Here is a 20062-nt window from a genome sequence, read left to right as displayed (position 1 = left end):
GGGAAGCAGCACTAGCTAAATTTAAAGTCCCTGCCTGATAGATTTGTGAGGCTGCCTTACGATTTTACTGGGGAGAAAACGGCAGTGACACAGGAGAATTTTCTTGAGCGTAGCCTGCGAGTATTAATGCTGTGATTTTTACACGGAATCCATCGGTCTGAGAAGCAGAGAGAACTCGGCAGAAAGGATCTGATGCAAACTACTTGCAGCGGCCGGAGGTCATCTGTCTCCTTAGACGGAGGGCGAGCTCACGGCCATGGCCATGCTGTTCTCAGGGTTCGAGGCCCTGAGAACCGACAGACCCCAGACTCGGCCTCTCAGAGAGTTGTTTCCACACGAGTCAAATAGACATTCCAGCACATTCATGTTTAACGTGGAAAAGCCAGAATTCTGTTCTCCTTTTTTATGTTTTTTAAAGTAGTGGTTTGAAATCCTACACGTAAAGAAAACAGTAGACACAAATTAACATTCCTGACAAAAAGGCTGTCAGTCAAGGGAGGAAAAGTGTCTGCTTTGGACGGAGCGGGGGCTGGGTCAGCCACAGGGAGACTGTCAGGGGCCGCGGGGGGGAGGGGGTCCCGCCGGCAGCCGGATGAGGTTCTTCCCAAACTCTGGCAGGAGGACGCTGCGCCCCTCCTCTCCCTCTGGTCCTGGATGCTGATCCTCCAGGCGGGATGCCAGACAGATAAAAACAGGAACTTTTTCATACTTGACATTTGATTCCCTTCATTAAACTTCCCCCAAAAAAGCCCCCACCAGATCAATATTCACTTAACAAATATTAATGGATTATTCAACCTACCACATGCCAAGTATTGGTCCAGACATGGGTTGTGAAGAAGATATAAAAGGTCGCCATCTCCACTGAGCTCACCTTCTAGAAAGGGGAGGACAGACAGTCGGTGAGGAAATGAACCATCATTTCAGAAGAAATACAGGCTGTGAAGGAGTGTAAACAAGACCAAAATAATAGAGTAGTTGTGCTGGGGGTGGGGACGCTTAGACAGGGTAGTCAGGAAAGGCCTTCGATGAGGTACCATTCGAGCTGGAACTTAAATTATAGCCTATCCCTCCTGGAGAAAAAGCCAGCCACATCAAGAGCCAGGTAAGTGCTTCAGAGAGAGAACAGAAAGTGCAAAGGTGCTGGGGCACCTAGCTGGCTCAGCCGAAGAACATGTGGCTCTCGGTCTTGGAGTTGTCAGTTTGAGCCCGATGTTGGGTGTTGAGATTACTTTAAAAAAGATTTTTTTAATTTATTTAACAGAGATCACAAGTAGGCAGAGAAAGAGGAGGAAGCAGGCTCCCCACCAAGCAGAGAACCTGATGTGGGACTCGATCCCAGGACCCTGGGATCATGACCTGAGCTGAAGGCAGAGGCTTTAACCCACTGAGCACCCCAGGCGCCCCTAAAGATTTTTTTTATGTTTTTTACAAGAAAGTGCAGAAGTCCTGAGGCTGGGATGAACCAGCCAAAGAGAAGCAAAGCCAGTGTGGGCAGTGACACAGGGGGTGCGACGGGGGGTCCGTGGGGCACCGGGGCTCAGCGGGTGAAGCCGCTGCCTTCGGCTCGGGTCATGATTCCAGGGTCCTGGGATTGAGCCCCACGTCAGGCTCTCTGCTCCGCGGGGAGCCTGCTTCCTCCTCTCTCTCTGCCTGCCTCTCTGCCTACTTGTGATCTCTGTCAGATAAATAAAATCTTTAAAAAAAAAAAAAAAAAGACAGGCAGGGTCCAGGTCAGGTCTCACACAGCCTTTTAGATTATGGCCTGGATCTAGATTTTATTTTACTTTATATTAGCTTTGTTGACATATAATTTATATACAGTAAAGTTCACCGATTTTAAGTATACAGTTTCGATGGACCACAGCCAACCTTACCTATTTCTACCATCGTCATGGTCAGTCCGCTCCCCGGGTCTGGTCCCGAGTAAACCATGAGCATCTGCTTTCTGTTGCTTTAGTTTTGCTTTTCTAAAGTGCGACATACAAGGATCGCACAGTGTGAGGTTGGTGCGGGCAGCCTCCCACGACGGCTCCCAGCGACCCCTGCCCTGGTACTGGACATCTTCCCTGGCATGGGGTCTGGACCCACTCACCTGTTTCAATGATATCCAAAAGGGACAAGACATCATGTCCAGGGTCGGCTTGTGAAACACGTGCCTTAGGTCTTGCTGGCACCCTACTTGTTCACGTTGAAGAGCTGACTGCCATGTTGAGAGCTGGTGTAGCAGGAGACTCACCAGGCAAGGAATTGGGGACCGGCCCTTGGTCTGACAGGGACCAAGGGAGCTGACGTCCCCTGCCCAGCCAGAGTGAGCTGGAGAGTGCAACTGGACCCCGTGAACCTCAAGATGACTGTGAACCTGGACATGGCCCTTGGCTTCAGCTTTGTAAGAGGCAGAGCTGGGGACCCGACCCTGACAAAAGCTGTGGGATAAGGGTGTTGTTTTGATCCACGGTGTCTCACGGCCATTTGTTACACAGCAATGAGTGACTAATACAGTAAGCTTGTGTCCGGCTCCTTTCACTCAGCGTAATACCTTTAAGGTTTATTCACGTGCTGGCCGGATCGGAAGTTTATCTCTATGCTGAGTCGCGTTCCATTGTATGAATATACCCCACAGCGTGAAGCCACCTGCTGACAGACGTTTGGGCTGTACCGAGGTACATCTGTTAGGAGTCAAGTTGCTTTGAAAGCTCAAGTGCAAGTGTCTGTGTGGGCATTTTCTTTGGATACATACCTAGTTGTAGGATTATGGGATTTTAAGGGGAATGTATGTTTATAGGAAACTACTAATCTGTATCCCAGTGTGGCTGTGCTATTTTGTATTCCCACCAGCGATGGATGAGATTTTAAGTTACTCTGCCTCCTTATCAATGCTCGCTTATACATCTTTAATTTTGGCCATTTTTGTGACTATGCATAGACATCTCATTGTGGATTTAATGTGCATTTTTTAATGGCTTATGACTCTGAAACCTCTTTATAGGCTTGTTCAAATCTTTTCACAATATTTTCTTTTAAAGATGTATTTATTTATTTGAGAGACAGAGAGCAGAGGGAGGGGCACAGGGAAAGAATTTGCAGCAGACTCCCAGCCGAGTGTGGAGCCTGATCTGGGGCTTGAACTCATGACCCCGAGATCGTGACCTGAGCTGAAACCAAGAGTTGGATGCTCAACCAACTGAGCCACCCAGGCATCCCGTCTGTCAATATTTTAAAATGAGATTGTTGGCCTTCTTATTGAGTTGTAAGAGTTCTTTGTATATTGCAGATAGACGTCCTTCACTGGATGTACGTCTTGCAAATACTTTCTCCCAGTCTGGGGCTTGACTTTTCTTTTTTTTTTCAAAGATTTTATTTATTTGACAGAGAGAGAGAAATCACAAGTAGGCAGAGAAGCAGGCAGAGAGAGAAGAGGAAGCAGGCTCCCTGCAGAGCAGAGAGCCCGATGTGGGGCTCGATCCCAGGACCCTGGGATCATGACCTGAGCCAAAGGCAGAGGCTTTAACCCATTGAGCCACCCAGGTGCCCCTGTCAGTTCATTTTTCCTAACAGGAACTCCTCAAGAGCCGAAGTTTTTAATCTTGATGAAATCCATTTTGTCAATGTTCCTTTATGGCTCCTGCTCCCCCTGGGTGTCGCTTGCCTGAGAAGGGCCGGGGAAGCTTTCCGTCACTCCATCCCAGTCAGCAGCAGGACTTTGCCTTCATTCAAAAACTTTTTTAATAACGACTTTATTGAGATATAATTACATACCATGAAACCGCCTTCATTTTCTCCAGCTGTTTTCTCTGAGTACAGACGTTCACATCACCAGCGGTTTTTGTTTGATTTTCATTTTTTCTTCTTTCAGGGTTTTAAAGTTGTAGCTTCATTGTCTCCGGCTTGAATGGTTTCCCTCCAACAGATCACTGACATTTCTTTGTTACTCTGCATGCAATGTGTCTTTTCTCTGAGTGTTCTGAAGAGTCTTTATTTCTCATTTTGGCCAATTTGGTGATTATGTGTCTTGGTGTGATTTTCCTGTATTTATTCTGCTTGAGGTCTGCGGAGCTTCTTGGGTCTGCGGGCTTGCCGTTCTCATCCAGCTTGGGAGATTTTCAGCCACCTTGGCAGCGAATTTCACATCCTCTGGGGTCCTTGCCACGGTGTTAGATCCGTGTCCCGAGAGAAGGCCCCACGTCCACAAATTATCCCCGTCAGAGGCTCCTGTTTGGCCCCTGGAGGCTGTGCCTGCAAACCCATTCCACAGCCCACACCTGCTGCGAATTCCTGCAGCTCCTTTTGGCCTTAAAAATAAAAATTTCAGGGCGCCTGGGTGGCTCAGTGGGTTAAAGCCTCTGCCTTCGACTCAGGTCATGATCCCAGGGTCCTGGGATCGAGCCCCGCATCGGGCTCTCTGCTCCTCGGGGAGCCTGCTTCCTCCTCTCTCTCTGCCTACTTGTGATCTCTATCAAATAAATAAATAAAATCTTTTTTAAAAATTCCAGTTATTTTACCAGCAAAAGATGGGTTTGCTTGGGAACAAAAGAGAAAGGCAACCTGCACAAGCAAGTCACAGCAGAAAAAACATCACTGAGTCCAGAGAACAAAGAACGGCTCTTTATAGCCGCGAGGTGGTTGTAAGCAGAAAGCCCTTGGAGCAAACTAGGAACTTGAATGCAGTCTTCTCATTGGCTGGGCTAGGACAGTCCCTCCATGGCTAAATTGTGACAGTCTCTTATCCGCTAGGTTGTGGCTGTCTTTCATTGGTTAAATTGTGACCATTTCTCATTGGCTAAGTTGTGGCTGTCTCCCATTGGCTACATTGCAACAGTCTCTCATTGGCTGGGCTGTTGCTGGGCAGACGAGGAAAGCCTCTCCTCCTCCTGCTGGGGGTAGTGGAAGTAACTAACACCCACTTGCAGAGTCCCTCTTCTGGTTGGGTCAGCAGTTGATGAGTGGTGGGGCCGGAGGGCGCCCTCTGCCCTGAGCCTCCCGGCTACATTAGAGTGAGGCTTTGTTGTTTTCACACACCGTTCCTTCTTACCAGGTCCAGCATGCATGTAATGAGGCTATGCTGCGATTTGTCCCTGGTTGCCAACCTGGCAATGGGGGCGCAGGGCGGGGCATGGGGAGGGCGCAGATACTGGGAGGACCTTGTGGCCTTATTTTTGAAACCTCTACAGTGTCTTCCCATAAGAGGGGAGTCCTGGTGTTTCCCTTAGTGGTTGGGGTGAGCAAGCGTCACAGTTTCTGATGTTTCAGAAAAGTCCAGGGAGCCAAAGTCTTTAGGAGCACCCACCCAGATAAACCCATTCCATGTGTGGAGGTTTTTCCAACCAGGCCCTGACCTTGGCATTGCAAAGCTACCTTGACTGAGAGTCAAGGTAGTTCTATTTTTAATTTTTAAAAAAATATTTTATTTATTTATTTGACAGAGAGAGATCACAAGTTGGCAGAGAGGCAGGCAGAGAGAGGAGGAAGCAGGCTCCCCGCTAAGCAGAGAGCCCAACTCCGGGCTTGATCCCAGGACCCTGAGACCATGACCTGAGCCAAAGGCAGACGCTTAACCCACTGAACCACCCAGGTGCCCCTATTTCTTGTCTTTTTGATCATAGCCATTCTGAGAGGTATGAGGTGATATCTCATGGTGGTTTTGATCTGCATGTCCCTGATGATGAGTGATATTTGCCATCTCATGGATCTGTTGGTCATCTGGATGTCTTTGTCTTCCTTGGGAAAATGTCTGTTCAGATACTCTGCCCATTTCTTATTTGGATTGTTTGGAGTTTTTGCTATGAAATTGTATGGGTTTTTTTTTTAATATATTTTGGATATTAACCCCTTACCAGATACATGATGGGCAAATATTTTCTTCCATTCAGAAAGTTGCTTTTGCATTTTGTGGATGGTTTCCTTTGCTGCGCACAAACTTTTTAGTTTAATATAGTCCCACTTGTTTATTTTTGCTTTGTTGCCTTTGCTTTTGGTATCAACACACTTAGTTTCAATTATCTGTTAACTATCTCTGTCTTTGCATATTCTTCCGTGAGATGTCTCTGCAGCCAAATCACTGTTCTTTTTTTTTTTAAGATTTATTTATTTAAGATTTATTATTTATTATAAGATTTATTTATTTATTTGAGAGAGAGAGAGAAAAAGAGAGTGTGAGCAGGAGGGGCAAAAAAGAGGGAGAAAGAATCTCAAGCAGACTCACCATTGGGTGCAGAGCCCAAGATGGGCTCGAACTCATGACCCTGAGATGTACTGTTCTTGTATGTATCTCCTTCATCCTCCCAAACACACGTCCTTGTCAGTCACTGCACCAACCACTGTTCTCCCAACTTATTGTGAAAATTGTATCAGTGGGATACCACCTTGTTCAAGGCATCCACGTTTGACCCAGGATGCGAACTCACTGCCAGCAGGGCAGCGAGTGATCTAGTTACAACTCCCCCTCTTAGTATCTACTACCTCAGACCAGTCCTGCTACCAACTATTAATGTGTGTCCTCCAGTAAGCAGACTATGACATGGCATTCAGAATACAAGAGATTTATTGGGAGCTCATGCCTGTGAAAGATGGGGGTTGGGGGTTGGATCAAAATCGGGCTGAGGAAACCACAGACTACAATACTGATCTGAAGCCCGTGGGTGGGAAGCATGGAGAAGCAGAGTTGAGCAGGGAGAACCTAACTCTGATGCAAACCCTACTAAGTTTTGGTCGATCTGAGGGAAGGGGTGGAGAACTCTGGAGCAGAGATTATCCATTAGAGGAGCCCCAGGGCTGGAGGTCCACCTAGAGCCACCTAGAGCCCCTGCCATGGTCGATCATTGACCAGGAACCACCCAGAAAGAGAGTGAACTCAGCTCCACTACAGCGCTGCTGCACTCCTCTTGACTAAATGCAAAACCTTTCTCGAAGGGAGATCAGAGCCGAGCTCTGCCACGGAAGCTTCATCCATTTCCAGAATGGTGATGCAGCATCCTAGCAGCCTTCAAAACTGATCAATGAAAAAAAAAAAAAAAAAGCGATCAATGAGGATTTTATTTTTTAAATGAACTCATAGATGTTAACATATTTGCTGTGCTTCAGTCCACTGTATTTCCGTTTTTTTTTTAATACTCAAATTGTCCTTACTTTGGCCAATGGGAGCATCTCCACATTGACTAGCAAGTCCTCTGACCCAATGCTGGACTCGTTAGTAATTCCCTTGCTTTCTTTTGATAAGATGCTCCAAGATCATGTTGTGTGTTTTCTGCCTTAGATCTGATACCAGTCATTTTTCTAAGAAGCGGTGGTTTCTTCTACCAGGAATAGGGCCGAGGACAACCAGCTGGGTGCTGAGTGCTCACTGCTACTGAGCTAGTGATTATTTCTAGACTGTGCAACCCAACCAGGCACTTTTTATATCTTTGCTCTCTAATAGGGCAGCTGCTAGCCACACTGCGCCACTGAACACGTGAAATGTGACTACTGCAACCAAGGAATGGGATTTTATTTATTTTTTAAAATTGTTTTTAATTAAAAGTAGGCTGCACGCCCAACATGGGGCTTGGACTCACGACCCCAAGATCAAGAGTTGCACAGCCTGAGCCAGTCAGGTGCTCCAAGGAATGGAAGTTTAAATTTGTACCGGTGTACAAGTGTCTGTTCAAGTGTTTAATTTTAATTAATTTTACATTGAAATAGCCACATATGTCCAGTGGCTACCATACCAGATGGTTCTAGACCTTTTCAGTGGACAGAACTAAGAAGTAATTTTTTCTTATGATTTTACTTATTTATTGGACAGAGACAGAGATCACAAGTAGGCAGAGAGGCAGACAGAGAGAGAGGGGGAAGCAGGCTCCCGCTGAGCAGAGAGCCCGATGTGGGGCTCAATCCCAGGACCCTGAGATCATGACCTGAGCCCAAGGCAGACGCTTAATCCACTGAGCCACCCAGGCGCCCCAGAAGTAATTTTTTTATTATTTACATATTTATTTATTTTTAGGGAGTGTGCAAGCAGGGGCAGAAGGGCAGAGGGAGACGGAGAATTCTAAGCTGGCTTCGCGTGCAGCGCAGAGCTGGACTGGAGTTTAGTGGCACAACCCTGAGATCATGACCTGAGCTGAAAGCAAGAGTCTGAGGCTTAACGGAATGAGCCACCCAGTGTCCCAGAAATACATTTTTAAAGTTCTATTAATTCATACTAATATTTCCCATTGGCACCCAAGATTACAGTTTTAACTTATTTTACATTCCTATCTCTTCTCCCAAAGTTAAAATGTTGGCTCCTAACATTCCCACACCAGCTATTTCCTGGATCTCCCTGCGCGCTCCTCCGGACGGCGATGGCCCTACCGTTACTAAGGCCGGGGCCACTGCAAACAACCCGAGCGTTCCTTGGAGCTCTTTTGGCCCTTACTAGTTAAGTACGATCAAATTGTTGGGTTTTAAAGTCATTTGAATTCTCTTCTGTCAGGTTAATACCTGACATACAGTTAGGTTCATTTGTTTCATTTTGTTTCCATTTTAGGAACTGACTTGTTTCTGGCCTTGCAGCCACACAGTTCCACAGCCAAAGGGACAAGCACCTTCAGAGAAACGTCATTTCCGCGTGGAGCTCACCTTCCTGACCCCGGCTGGTAGCTGTTTCTCCGTGACCCTCAGGAAGTACCTGCACCTGGATGTTCTGAGCGCCTCTGCCCCTTCTTAGGAAGACACACCCCGTTGCACCACTTTTGTCCCTTCACAGTAGGTTTTGAAGATCACTCCATGGGGAGACACGACAGTCCTCCCGCCTCCGCAGCGGCTGGGCCGGGGCTCTCTGCAGCCCTCGGCCGGCCTCCGCTTCTGCCGTGGACAGGGCACGGAGGGCTGCGGATACGCGAGGCCAGCGGGCAACCCGGGGGGAAGCAGCCCGGTGGAGGGCGTGGGGCGGCAGGAGTGTGAGTTCTGTCAGGGAAGCGACCGTGGGCCGATGGGGCGCCGCGGTTCTGCTCCCCGGGCCCAGGCTTCGGAGCGCAGAGACCCGCGCCCCGCGAGCCGGCGATGGCCGCGGACGCGCGCGGGGCCACGGCTAACGTGGCGTGTGCGCGGGGCTCGGCGCGGGCCACCCCGGTGGGCGGTTTCCCGCGCGGAACCAGGTACTTCCCGGACTCGCGGCGGCCCCGAGAGGCACCTCGAGGTCGGCGGCAGCGGCGCGCGGCGAGGGCAGGGCTGCGCCGCCCTCCCTCCCGGGTCCCCGCCGGGCCTGGCCCGAGAGGCCCTGGTCGCACCCCCACGTCTGCGCTCAGACACGCGCTCCGGCCGGGCCGGTCGCCTCACGACAGAGCGGGGCAGGGGACCCCGGGCCGGGCTGGGGAGGGCGACGCGCGGCTCGGCGCGGCCCGCACGTGGAGCCCGCAGTCCCCGCCCACGACGCCCGCGGGAAGGCCCCGTCGGCGCGAGCACGACACTCGCTGGGGGACCAACCTGCCCCCGGGGCTGCTTGGGCCAAACCCCCGGGTACGGCCCCGCGCGCTCCCGCGTCCACCGAGCCGCGGGATCCGCTCCGGGACTCTCCGCGGGCCGCCCCGGCCGCACTGCGCCTGCGCGGGGGCGCCCCGGACCGCACCATCGCCCGAGCAGGGGTGCGCGCGGCGGGCGAAGCCCCACCCCGGCCCGTGGAGCCGCGCGTCGCCCTGGAGTCGCTCGTTGCCATGGAGCCGCCCGCCGCCCTCGACGCCGCGGCCCAGGTCTGGGAGCGCCCCCGGAGGAGCCTCTGCGACCCCCAGCCGGCCACGGAGAGGTGGGTCCGTTCGCCCCGGAGCCCGGGTTCGGCCGGGCAGGCACCTGCTGCGGCGGGTCTCGCCCCCGGTGGTTTTCGCGGAGTCCCCGGCCCTGGGGCTGGTCCCCCCCCCCGACCCCCGGCTTTGCGGGTCTCCCTAGGGTCGCGGCGCCGCCGTGGCAGCCCTGACCAGAGTCGGGGGACCCCGGCTGGGGAGTCCAGCGGAGAAAGGGAGCCCCGAGTCCTCCCGCTGGGCTTTTCTTTCTTATTTAAGTTTACTTTTTAAAAGATATTATTTATTTATTTATTCATTAGAAAGCGAGAGAGAACGAGCGGGGGGAGGGGCGGAGGGAGACGCGGACTCCCCGCTGGGCAGGGCGCCCCATGCGGGGCTCGATCCGGTGACTCTGGGATCATGAGCGACCCGAATAGACGCTTAACCGGCTGAGTCCCCCCAGGCGCCCCTATTGGGTTTTTCAAAGGGACCCCGTTTGGGCAGTGGAGGGGCCCCTGCTGTGCTTCCCACCAGCTGCCGGTCCTTTCCTGGAACCCTTCCCTGCACGGCCGCGCTGAGCCGCGCTGCGCCAGGTACGGAGCCCGCACCGCCCGGCTGGGCCGCCAGGTGCCCGGAGTTCCCTCACAGGTGCTCTGGGCAGGGGGACGCGCGCGCCCGCGCACCCGGCGCAGACTGGTTTTAAAGTGAACATCAGGAAAAAATTAAACACACACACACACACACACACACATGCATGCATACACACATACACATATACATGCATGTGCACACATATATACAGGTACATGCACATACGCATACATACATATACATACACATATATACATGCATGTACGCGCACGCATATGGCCACATATATGCATACACATAAATACACATCGGCACACATGCATGTATACATGCACATACACATATACACAAACACACAAGCACACATATACATACATATAGACACACACACACATACACATACGTACATAAAGTGAACGTCAGTAGCAACTACCAGGTGAAGAAGTAAAACCATGTCCACACGGTAAGTCGGTCCTCCCTTCCCTTCCCACAGGCAGTCCTCACTGACCCCCAAGACCCGGGCGGGCTTTTGTGATTCTCATTTCCTGGCTTTTCTTCAGGTGCACCCCCTGTGCATGCGTTCCTAACACCATGATTGCGTCTCACTGACTTTGCAGTATCATATGAATGGAATGATACTATGTATATTCTTTAATTTTTCAACAACTCCAAGTTTACATGAAAGTTTAGTCCCCAATTCGTCTTTTCCTGAGGCATTTGAGAAGTCACTTATGGGATGCTTTCTGACCGAGCCACACTGTGCAGGCCGTTCTCCCACATGACCTCAGAAGGGCCATCAAAGTCAGGACACTCACAGACGTGTCATCACCACTGTTAAGCACCTTTTGACAGTTGATCCCAGAAAGCCACGAAAGCGAAAGGAGCCCCTCTGGGATCACACGCTGCGCTCCGCAGTCCTTGTGAGTCTGCAGCGTCCGACCCTCAGCCTCCCTGGCGTTTGCCGGGCGCTCAGGACGCCGCCTCTGGCGGCTGCAGGCGGGTCCGCAGAAGCTCTCCGATGTGGGCTTGTCCGATGTTTCCCCAGATGAGGTTTGCATCGTGCGTCCTTGGCAGGAGAGTCAAAGGACTTTCTGCCCATTCTGGCCTGTGAGGTGGGCCATGTCACATCACCGCCGACTTTCACCTTGATCGCCGGATTAACGTGCTGTCTGCCGACGTCTGCCGTTCCCTGTGTGACTGACACATGTGGTGTCGGGAGATGGTAGAAGCTATATGGCCGTGTCATCCTTCCAAGGCTGGAGCTGGGTGGCTCCCAGTGACAACGCCCCCCCCCCGCCCTGCCTGGGCTCTGATGTCCTCCACGGGGCAGCCTCCTCTTGCTCCCGCCTGACATCCAACTCAGGGCCACGACTCCCCCAAGCCGGCACCCCCTCAGCACCCCCGTCTGGGCAACCGCGGATCCTGCCTCTCCTGCCAAATCCGGGGCACCTTTTGAACCTTCTTCCCTGGCGGTCGTGTTCAAGGGGGCCCTGCAGCACGGTGCCCGACGTGGAGCATTCGCGTCACCCCAGAGCACCCAGAGGAGGACCCGTGCGCCTGTGGCCATCCTGCTGCGGGATTCCGGACTCTCTGCTGCTCCCAGCCTTGCTGCTCTAGGGGGTCCTGTTGTGTCCCGAAGCCAGAGCGTGTGATGAGTTGAACTGTGTTTCTTCAAGGAGAAAACATCATGGGTTGAAGCCCTAATCCCCAGGATCTCAGAATGTGGCCTCCTTTGGAAATAGGGTCATTGGGGATGTCATTTGTTGTGATGAGGTCCTACAACAGGTGTCTTTATAAAAAGGAGGTATTTGGACGTAGATCTGGGCCCCTGGAGACCGTCATGTGGAAGCTGGAGTTAGCCCACGCCAAGCCAGGGCGCTGTCACCCCAGAGCACCCAGAGGAGGACCCAGGGTGCTGTCAAAACCTTGGAGAGGCCTGGAACACATGCTCTCCCAGCACTTCAGGGGGACCACGGCGCTGCCATCACCACGATGGCAGGTCCCTGTCCTCTGCAAGTGTGAGAGAACACATTTCCATCGCCCGGAGACACCTGGTGTTGCGCTGGTGGTGGCAGCCCCAGGACACTAGCGCAGCATCTGTAGGACGCACACCCAGGAGCAGAGCCCGGAGTCAGAGAATGGAAGCAAAACTGGGCCCCCAAAGGCGGCCATGACCTCATCCTTGTAACCTGGGAATATGTTAGACGATGTGGCAGGGGAATTCAGCTTGTTCAGCAGCGTCTGAGCTGGGGACAAGATCCCAGATTATCCAGGTGTCCTCAGGAGTGGGACAGGGAGCTGGGAGAGGGGAGGGAGCCACAGAGCCCCGGGGGGACGGTAGCTCACGCTGCTGGCTTTGAAGATGGTTGAATGGGGCCTTGAGCCGAGGAGTGTGGGGGACCTCCAGAAAGGCACGTGGCCTTGCCACACCTGGATTTTAACGCAGTGAGACTCACTGCCGACCCTGACCACCCGAATCCCAGCATGACTGGTCTGTTAAGTCACTGGGTTTGCAGTAACTTGTTACAGCAACAATGGGAAAGTGATACAAGGGTACATACTTTTTCACTTTACTTTTCTAAAAAAAGATTTTATTTATTTCAGGGGAGGGGCTGACTCCCCGCGGAGCAGGGAGCCCAACATGGGGTTTCATCCCAGGACCCCGGGATCATGACCCGAGCCGAAGGCAGAGGCTTCACCGACGGAGAACTCTAAATGAGGTTGGGCAACGTGTGTGTTGCCGACAAACAGCTTATCCGAAGCGGGAGCCTGTGGCGAGCTACGGGGAACCGCGCGAACCACGGCGGGAGGCAGGCAGGACTCGGGCGCTGACACGCAGGGGTGCGGCTGCCCCGCTGGCCGGCCAGGGCGTGCTTTAGGGCGAAGGGCCCTGCTGACATGCTGCCCCTTGGCCGCCGGCGGCTCCTCTGCCGACCCGGGCGTCGCCCTTACATGCTCCTGACAGCAGAGCTTTTGGGATTTGTGTCGAATTTGTCTTCTGGTTTGTAACTTTTTTTCAACGCTCCTTTGGGCGTTCTCCGAACACAAGCTTTTAATTTAAATGTACATGACCCTGCGCCAGCTTTTCCTCTCGTGGCTGACGTTTGCAGCGCCGTGTGCCCCCAGCATCCACTGTCCGGCCTGCGACGTTCATCCGCAGGGAGCCGAGTCCCGGCGGGAAGGCCCGGCCATTGGGCTCGTGACCGAGGCGGGCGCCCTTGCCCGCTGGTGGCCGCGCGCTCTGGCTGGGTGTGGGGCGGTGCTGAATCTGCAGAGCCTGGCAGCTCCTGAACACTCATTCATTTATGCCGACTTTGTTCTTTTCTTTGCACTTTTACTGTGGAAAAGTGTGATCTCAGGAAGGTAGAGAAGGGGCGACCCAGACTCGCAGGCCCGGTCCCCTTGGTGCCTCCCGCTCCACGCTGCTGGCCGCACCCCTGCAGCCCCTCACCGGCAGGTCCTGGCAGGGGAGGCAAGAGCAGCCCAGGAGGGGTGTTTCCACCCGTACCTACCGCGCTCCCAGAGAAGTGACTACGACATCGCTATCAGTCCCAACAAAATCAGCCTGAATTTCTTGATAAATCAAACACCAGTCCGCCTTCATTCACATCGTCTGGAAAACGTGTCTTCTTAGCTGCTTCCTGGAATCCAGGGACAGACAGGACCCCCGCACCGCAAGGGGCCGACTTGTCTCTGAAGGCCCTTTTGGTTTAAAGCGGCCGCCCTGTCCCTCTTTTCTGCCTTGACATCCATTTGCTGAAGTTTCTGGGTCGTTTGATCCGTTTCTGATGCTGGAGGCCTCCTGTAATGTCAGCCTCCAGCGTCTTCTCCGGACAGGATCTGCACGTCTTTCGTTGTGTCCGGTTTTAGGTACCTCGTATTTCTTGGTATAATTCGAAACACACGGCATCTCTTCCAAATCTCGTTTCCCCTCCGTTCGGAAGAGCAGGAATATATTTGGTTTTTATGACTGGACTTAGGTCGAGCGACGTCACTAAATCGTCTCAGTGACTTAATGCCGGATGTCTGCGTGCCCGGCGGATCGCTCCGCACACAGTCCTGGGATCTGAGAACATTTCCACTTCGAGCTCCTTGTGTTCCTTCCAGCGGGTTCTGGCTGGGAGCCCCAGCGGCGCTGAGTGGAAGCAAACGTGCTTGTTTTGCTCTCAGTCCTGCGGCTTTTTGTGCGTAGAACTCATGGAGTTTCCTGCAAACAGCCTTTCCCACACTGAAGACATCAGTGTGCAGTAGGAGATGGTGAAGTGCGATGTTGAATGTGATCAGTGCTTCCCCACATCAATCGAGTCGATCATGTGAGTCCCTTCCTTCGGTCTGTCCCCCGCGGTGAGTTGACCTGATTCTAACGTGCAGTCAGGCCCTGGGGTACCAAAGTTGCATCCATGCGCTGCTGCGGGATTCAGGCAAGGGATGCTCCCCACTTCCCCTTTCATTGTCCGGCTTTGGTGACAAAGGTGGCAGGAGCTCCGGGAAGTAAGTCAGGGAGTGGACCTTCTGCCCTTACTTCCCAGAAGCAGTGTGCACGCCTCGCGGGGTTCCCAGAACTTGGCAGGGCGGCCTCTGCGCCCCGAGCCCCCTTCAAGGGTCCGGCTGTCTATTGAGTTTCTTTTACGCTCATGGGATTCAACATTTTTCTTTTCTTCAAACCATTTTGATTACTACTATTTTTCTAATAACTTGTCCATTGTCTAAATTTTCACATTCATTGGCATAAAGTTGTTGACTGACTTTACTTTGTATTGTTTTATGAGATTATTTTTCAGTTTTGCAGATCTTTAAAAAACCCAAACTTCCCGTTTCCAGGGCCCTCTCTCTCTCATCTGTGTTCGTCGTGCGGATTTCTAATCTTTGTCATCTTCTTTCTTGCACTTTCTTTGAGTTTCTCTGGCAGGTCTTGGCTCACTTCCTTGACTGGACGTGGAGTCCGTTCCCCTTTCCGCGACAGATGCTGTGGGGCCACAGGTTGGCGGGGCTCCAGCTGCATGGCCGGTCCCCGGGTGCTCCTGTCCTGTAACTCACTGCACCGTCTCCATGACAGTTTTTCCCTGGACCCTGGGTCATTTAGAAGTATGTTTCTTGGGGGCACCTGGGCGGCTCACTCATAAGCCTCCAACCATTGATCTCGGCTCCAAGCTTGATCTCAGGGTCACGGGATCAAGCCCCGTGCTGGGCTCCACGCTCAGTGGGGAGTCTGCTTGGGGCTCTCTCTTTGTCTCCCCCTGCCCCTTCCTGCCCACACCGTCACTCTCTCTCTCCTTCCCTCTCTTTCTAAAATAAATAAATCTTAAAAAAAAAAAAAGTGTGTTTCCAAGTAGTTTTCTATTGCTTACTGATTTGGGCCGATGAATTCAGGCCAGAGAACAAGTTTTTAGGATCGTCTTTATTGAGGAGTAACTGGCGTGCAATATTGTGTTCATTTCAGGGGGCACCACAGTGATTTGAGATGCACCTGCCTTGTGAAAGCTATCCTTGTGAAAGCGTCCTGTCGCCATCTGTCACCATACAAAGTCATCACGACATGATTGACTGTGTTCCCTACTCCGTACAAAGCTATGTACCCTTCCAGGCCTTCGAAATTGACTGACACCTGTTTTGGGCCCAAGACACGGCTTTCGTAAATGTTCTGTGTTTGCTGTAGGGGACCCTGAAATCCTGCGGTTGCCGGGTTCCGGGTGTCTGTCGGCTCAGTTTGCTAATGACGTTGTCCAGTGCACATCGTTGGCGACTTGTCTCTCCTGGTTTTGTTAGAGAGTGTGTCACCGTGGCCCACCAGAGTTGTATCTTGACCTTTTCCTCGTTCCGTCCACCTGTGCTCCGCTTGCTTTGCGACCGGTTAGTGGGTGCGCGTGGGCTTCTGGGAGCCGAACATCGGGTGCAGATGTCCTGCGTGGCTATTGCTGCTTTTCGCCTCCAGAATTCCGCGTGTTTCTAGATAACTCCGCCGGCCTCCTCTTCACAGTTCCTGGCCAGCGCATCTCTCTGAATTATAAAGCCCGGGACCCCCGCAGCCTTGTGTTCTAGATGTCTCTTCGGTAGTGTGAAGTTGGATTTTTGGGTCGCTGTTACTGTTCTTTTCATCCAATTTAAGAAGAGACTTTTTATTTAACCGTGGCCATTTAACCTGTATGTATACGCTTGCCTTCACTTAGATTTTGACCTGAAGGGTTCTTATTTTCTAGTCAACTCTTCGAGCTTCTTAAGGCAGTTACAGTACAGTTTCACCCACCGTTTCTGCTTGTTTTCCGAGCGACGGCTGGGACCTGGGCGGCCGTGCAGCCAGAAGCAGGGAAGGCACTTCGAGCTGCTTGTTCAGCACGTCTGAGCAAATCGCTGTTTCGGATTTTACCCCACCCCCAATTCATCGGCGCCCTGTTCTGGGGCCTTTCACCAGCGGGTGCTGTGCCCAAGGGGCATCGTGTTTCAAGTTTTCCCCCGGAAGGTCAGTCTGCCCCTGCCAGCCGGGCCGATAACATCCTCACGCCTCCCAGCTTCTGTTTGGTTCAAATGATGTCTCCTCCCGTTGGCCTGGTCCTTATGGACTCGTGTGTTGGGAAAACTGAATCTTTCTGCTGTGGTTTTCGTGAGAATTTAAGAGGGGCCAAAGGCCACGCCCTAGAAGTGCCCTTTTTCACTGGACATTCCGAGTGTGTGTGGTTGGCGGGCACCTGGCTGGCTCAGTCCGTGGAGCAGGGACTCTCCTTCTTTCTTTCTTCCTTTTTGAGAGAGAGGGAGAGAGGGCTTGGGGAAGGGCAGAGAGAGAGAGAGAATCTCAAGCTGAGTCCATGCCCAGCGCAGAGCCAGACGTGCGCTTGACCTCACCACCCTGCCATCATGACCTGAACCAAAGTCAGGAATCGGAGGCTCGACCAACTGCACCCCCGGGGTGCCCCGTGACTCTTGATGTCTGGACTGTGAATTCAAGCCGCACGTCAGGTGTATGCATCACTTACAAACAACATCTTGAAGAAAAAGTGGATAAAAAGTGCTATGATGTAGTCGTTTTCCGTGAAACTGTGGTGTTCTGCCTCTGCTCAGAGACTCGTTCCCCCCGGGGGGTCAGTCACACCGTTGTCGCGAGCACATGGAGGTCATGACTGTGAAGCAGAACAGATGCCTCCACTTTGTGCAGATCTTCCAAGAGCTCTGCGGATCCCCGACCAGTAGGTCAACAGATTTTATCAACGGGAGGAGCATTTGGCGTTTTACAAGATGCCTTAAAATTCTGCCTCTCAGAAGGGAAATGCATGATTCTTTGTGGCGTATCAAAAAATGGATTACTAGCACTGACTTATTCATGATTTGTCCAGGAAACATTATTAGGCTTTGAAAATACTTTTCAGTTAATTATTCTGAAGCAATGGCTAAATTAAGCAGTGAGAAACAAATTCGTCTATAATTTTAGCATCTCCTACATAAGATCAACATTTAATATCAGCGTTCTCCACAGACGAGCTCGGAGCGTTCCCAAAATGATGAAGTGTAATGAATATTCTGAAATTTCCTAAGCAGTGCTTTTGAGGGGCGCCTGGGGGGCTCAGTGGGTTAAAGCCTCCGTCTTCGGCTCAGGTCATGGCCCCTGGGTCCCGGGATCGAGCCCCGCATCGGGCTCCGCTGGAGGCGCGTCTGCCTCGCCCTCGCCCTCTGCTGCCCCCGCTTGTGCTCGCTCGCTCTCCCTCAAACAAACAAACAAAATCCCAAAAATAAAGCCTCGCTCCGGAGCCGCGCTGCGCCCGCGTGCGGCACCTGCGCTTGGGCGAGTTGGGATCACCGCGTCCCCGGGGAAGCGCCTCTGCGGCAGGACCTGGGGCGGCCGGGCCGCTGCTCCCGCCCCGCCGCATCCCCGGCCTCAAGCCCGAGCCTCTCCCCGGCGGCGCCCGCAGTGGAGCCCGCACTTGGGTCTGGTTCTCCTTGGTGTCCGGCCCCTCCGCCCGCCGCCGTGTGTCCCGGATGCAGCCGCGCGCGGGGCCCCGCGTCGTCCCCGGGCCTGGGCGCAGTGCGGGCCGCGGGGTCGGGCCGGGTCGGGCCGCGGGGTCGGGCCGGGCCGGGCGGACGCGCGCGCGGGACTTGCGTGGGGCCGCGTCTCCGGCGGTCCGGGCGCGCCTGGAGGAGCGGTTCTGGGCCCCGTGGGACGCCCGTGTCGCCGCGGTTGGGACTCGGGGTTTGGGGCATCGTGTGCGGCGCCGTGTCGCGGTGGTTTTCCTTCCCGCTCGCCCCGCGACTACCGCGGCCCGGCCTCGCGGCCCTTCCCGCACCTTCCCCGGCGGCGGCGTCTGTCCTGAGCCTTCTGTGCTCGGCCGGAGGCGGGAGGCAGCTCCGGGCTCGGGGCCCTTTGCAGAGCCTGAGCTCGGCGCTGCCAGTGCTGCTCCCGAGGCTCCGGCTCAGGCATGTTCTTAATGTCTTTCCAGAGGAGAAATTGTTAATTCTATTTTTTTTTTAAGATTTTATTTATTCATTTGAGAGAGAGACAGTGCGAGCGAGCATGAGCGAGGAGAAGCTCAGAGAGAAGCAGACTCCCCGTGGAGCCGGGAGCCCGAGGCGGGACTCGATCCCGGGACTCCGGGATCCTGACCTGAGCCGAAGGCGGTCGTCCACCAACTGAGCCACCCAGGCGTCCCGAGAAATTGTTAATTCTTGTGAAACCCAGTATTTATGGCTTTTTAAAACTATGGCCTTATTCCTCTGTAACTGTGATAATTTGTTTGTAGCTAAAATTTCTGCTTCCCGAGATGGAAGAAGACGCCCGCCCGGCCCCGCCGACGCCGCTTCGGGACGGCCTCGCGCCGGCGGAAGGTGGGAAGATCCCCCCCGGCGGCAGCTGCTTCAGCAACAGCGGAGACGCGTGATGGGCTTCGTCTCCCTCAATTCCGCGTCTTCGGACAGAGCGCAGCTCTTCAGCTTATGTGTTTTCCCTAAAAGAGGGAGCTTACATGTTCCTGTCTAGAGTTGAAAGAAAGATACACTATGGCTGAGAATCTTGAAAGGAGCAAACATGGTTTTCCCGCTCTCACATCTCTGTTGAGAACCAGATGCCGTTTTTATCCCAGTCCTTTGAATATGACCTATTTTTTGTTTTCTTTCCCTGAAAGCTGTTAGAGTTTTAAAAATCACTGATAATCTCACATTTTTCTAAGACCTGCTTTGATTTGGGTTAGCGCTAGGCCTCAGGCAGGACAGTCCAACCCGGACTAATTTCCTCCGTCCCCCATCAACCCCCCCCCCCACCGTGGCTCCTTTCTCAGTACTGAAGAGAGATGTAATGAGGCATGCTGATGTGAGGTGACCTTATGTGACATATTGTGAGGTGAGGCGAGGTGAGGTGATATGAGGTATGGTGAGGTGAGGTGAGATGATCAAGTGAGATGTGTTGAGGTGTGATGTGGTGAGGTGAGGTGAGGTGAGGTGTGGTGAGCTAGAATGAGATAAAGTGAGGTGAGTTATGGCATTGTGAGGTGTGGTAAAGTAAGGAGTGATGAAGAAGCCGGGCTGATGTGAGGTGTGGTGAGGTTAGTGAGGCGAAGTGAGATAATGAGGTGCAGTGTGGCATGGTATGGTGATATGAACTGAGGTGAGATGTGGTATGGTGAGGTGAGGGGGGTTGAGGTGAGGTGACCTATGGTGACATGAGGTGAGAGATGGTTTGTGGTGTTGTGAGGGCTAGTGATGTTTGGTGAGGTGAAGTGAGGTGTGGTGATGTGAGGTTTGGTGAGGTGAGATGAAGT

The 20062-nt window shown here is 53.0% G+C and overlaps 1 protein-coding gene across 8 annotated transcripts in view; it reads left to right on the top strand.

Moving 5' to 3' along the window:
* The first annotated feature begins 8950 nt into the window (after positions 1-8950).
* CFAP74 (cilia and flagella associated protein 74) overlaps positions 8951-20062 on the top strand; it is a 61603-nt gene continuing 50491 nt past the window's right edge. For 6 of the 8 annotated variants that reach the window (XR_006601611.1, XR_006601612.1, XM_013064602.2 and 3 more), the window contains exons 1-2: positions 8951-9760; positions 19049-19133. Coding sequence is in view for 6 of the 8 variants with exons in the window: in XM_013064602.2 (XP_012920056.2) it covers positions 8951-9760; positions 19049-19133 (895 nt within the window). In the remaining 2 variants the exon portion in view is untranslated. Of the gene's footprint in view, positions 9761-10885; positions 12599-12929; positions 14639-19048; positions 19134-20062 lie in introns of all 8 variants that reach the window. The other 2 variants (XM_013064605.2, XM_013064606.2) reach the window with 2 other exon arrangements.

Source organism: Mustela putorius, unplaced genomic scaffold, assembly GCF_011764305.1.
Source record: "Mustela putorius furo isolate JIRA1106 unplaced genomic scaffold, ASM1176430v1.1 tig00003853_pilon_pilon_pilon, whole genome shotgun sequence".
NCBI lineage: Eukaryota > Metazoa > Chordata > Mammalia > Carnivora > Mustelidae > Mustela > Mustela putorius.
This window is presented reverse-complemented; position numbering and strand designations above follow the sequence as displayed.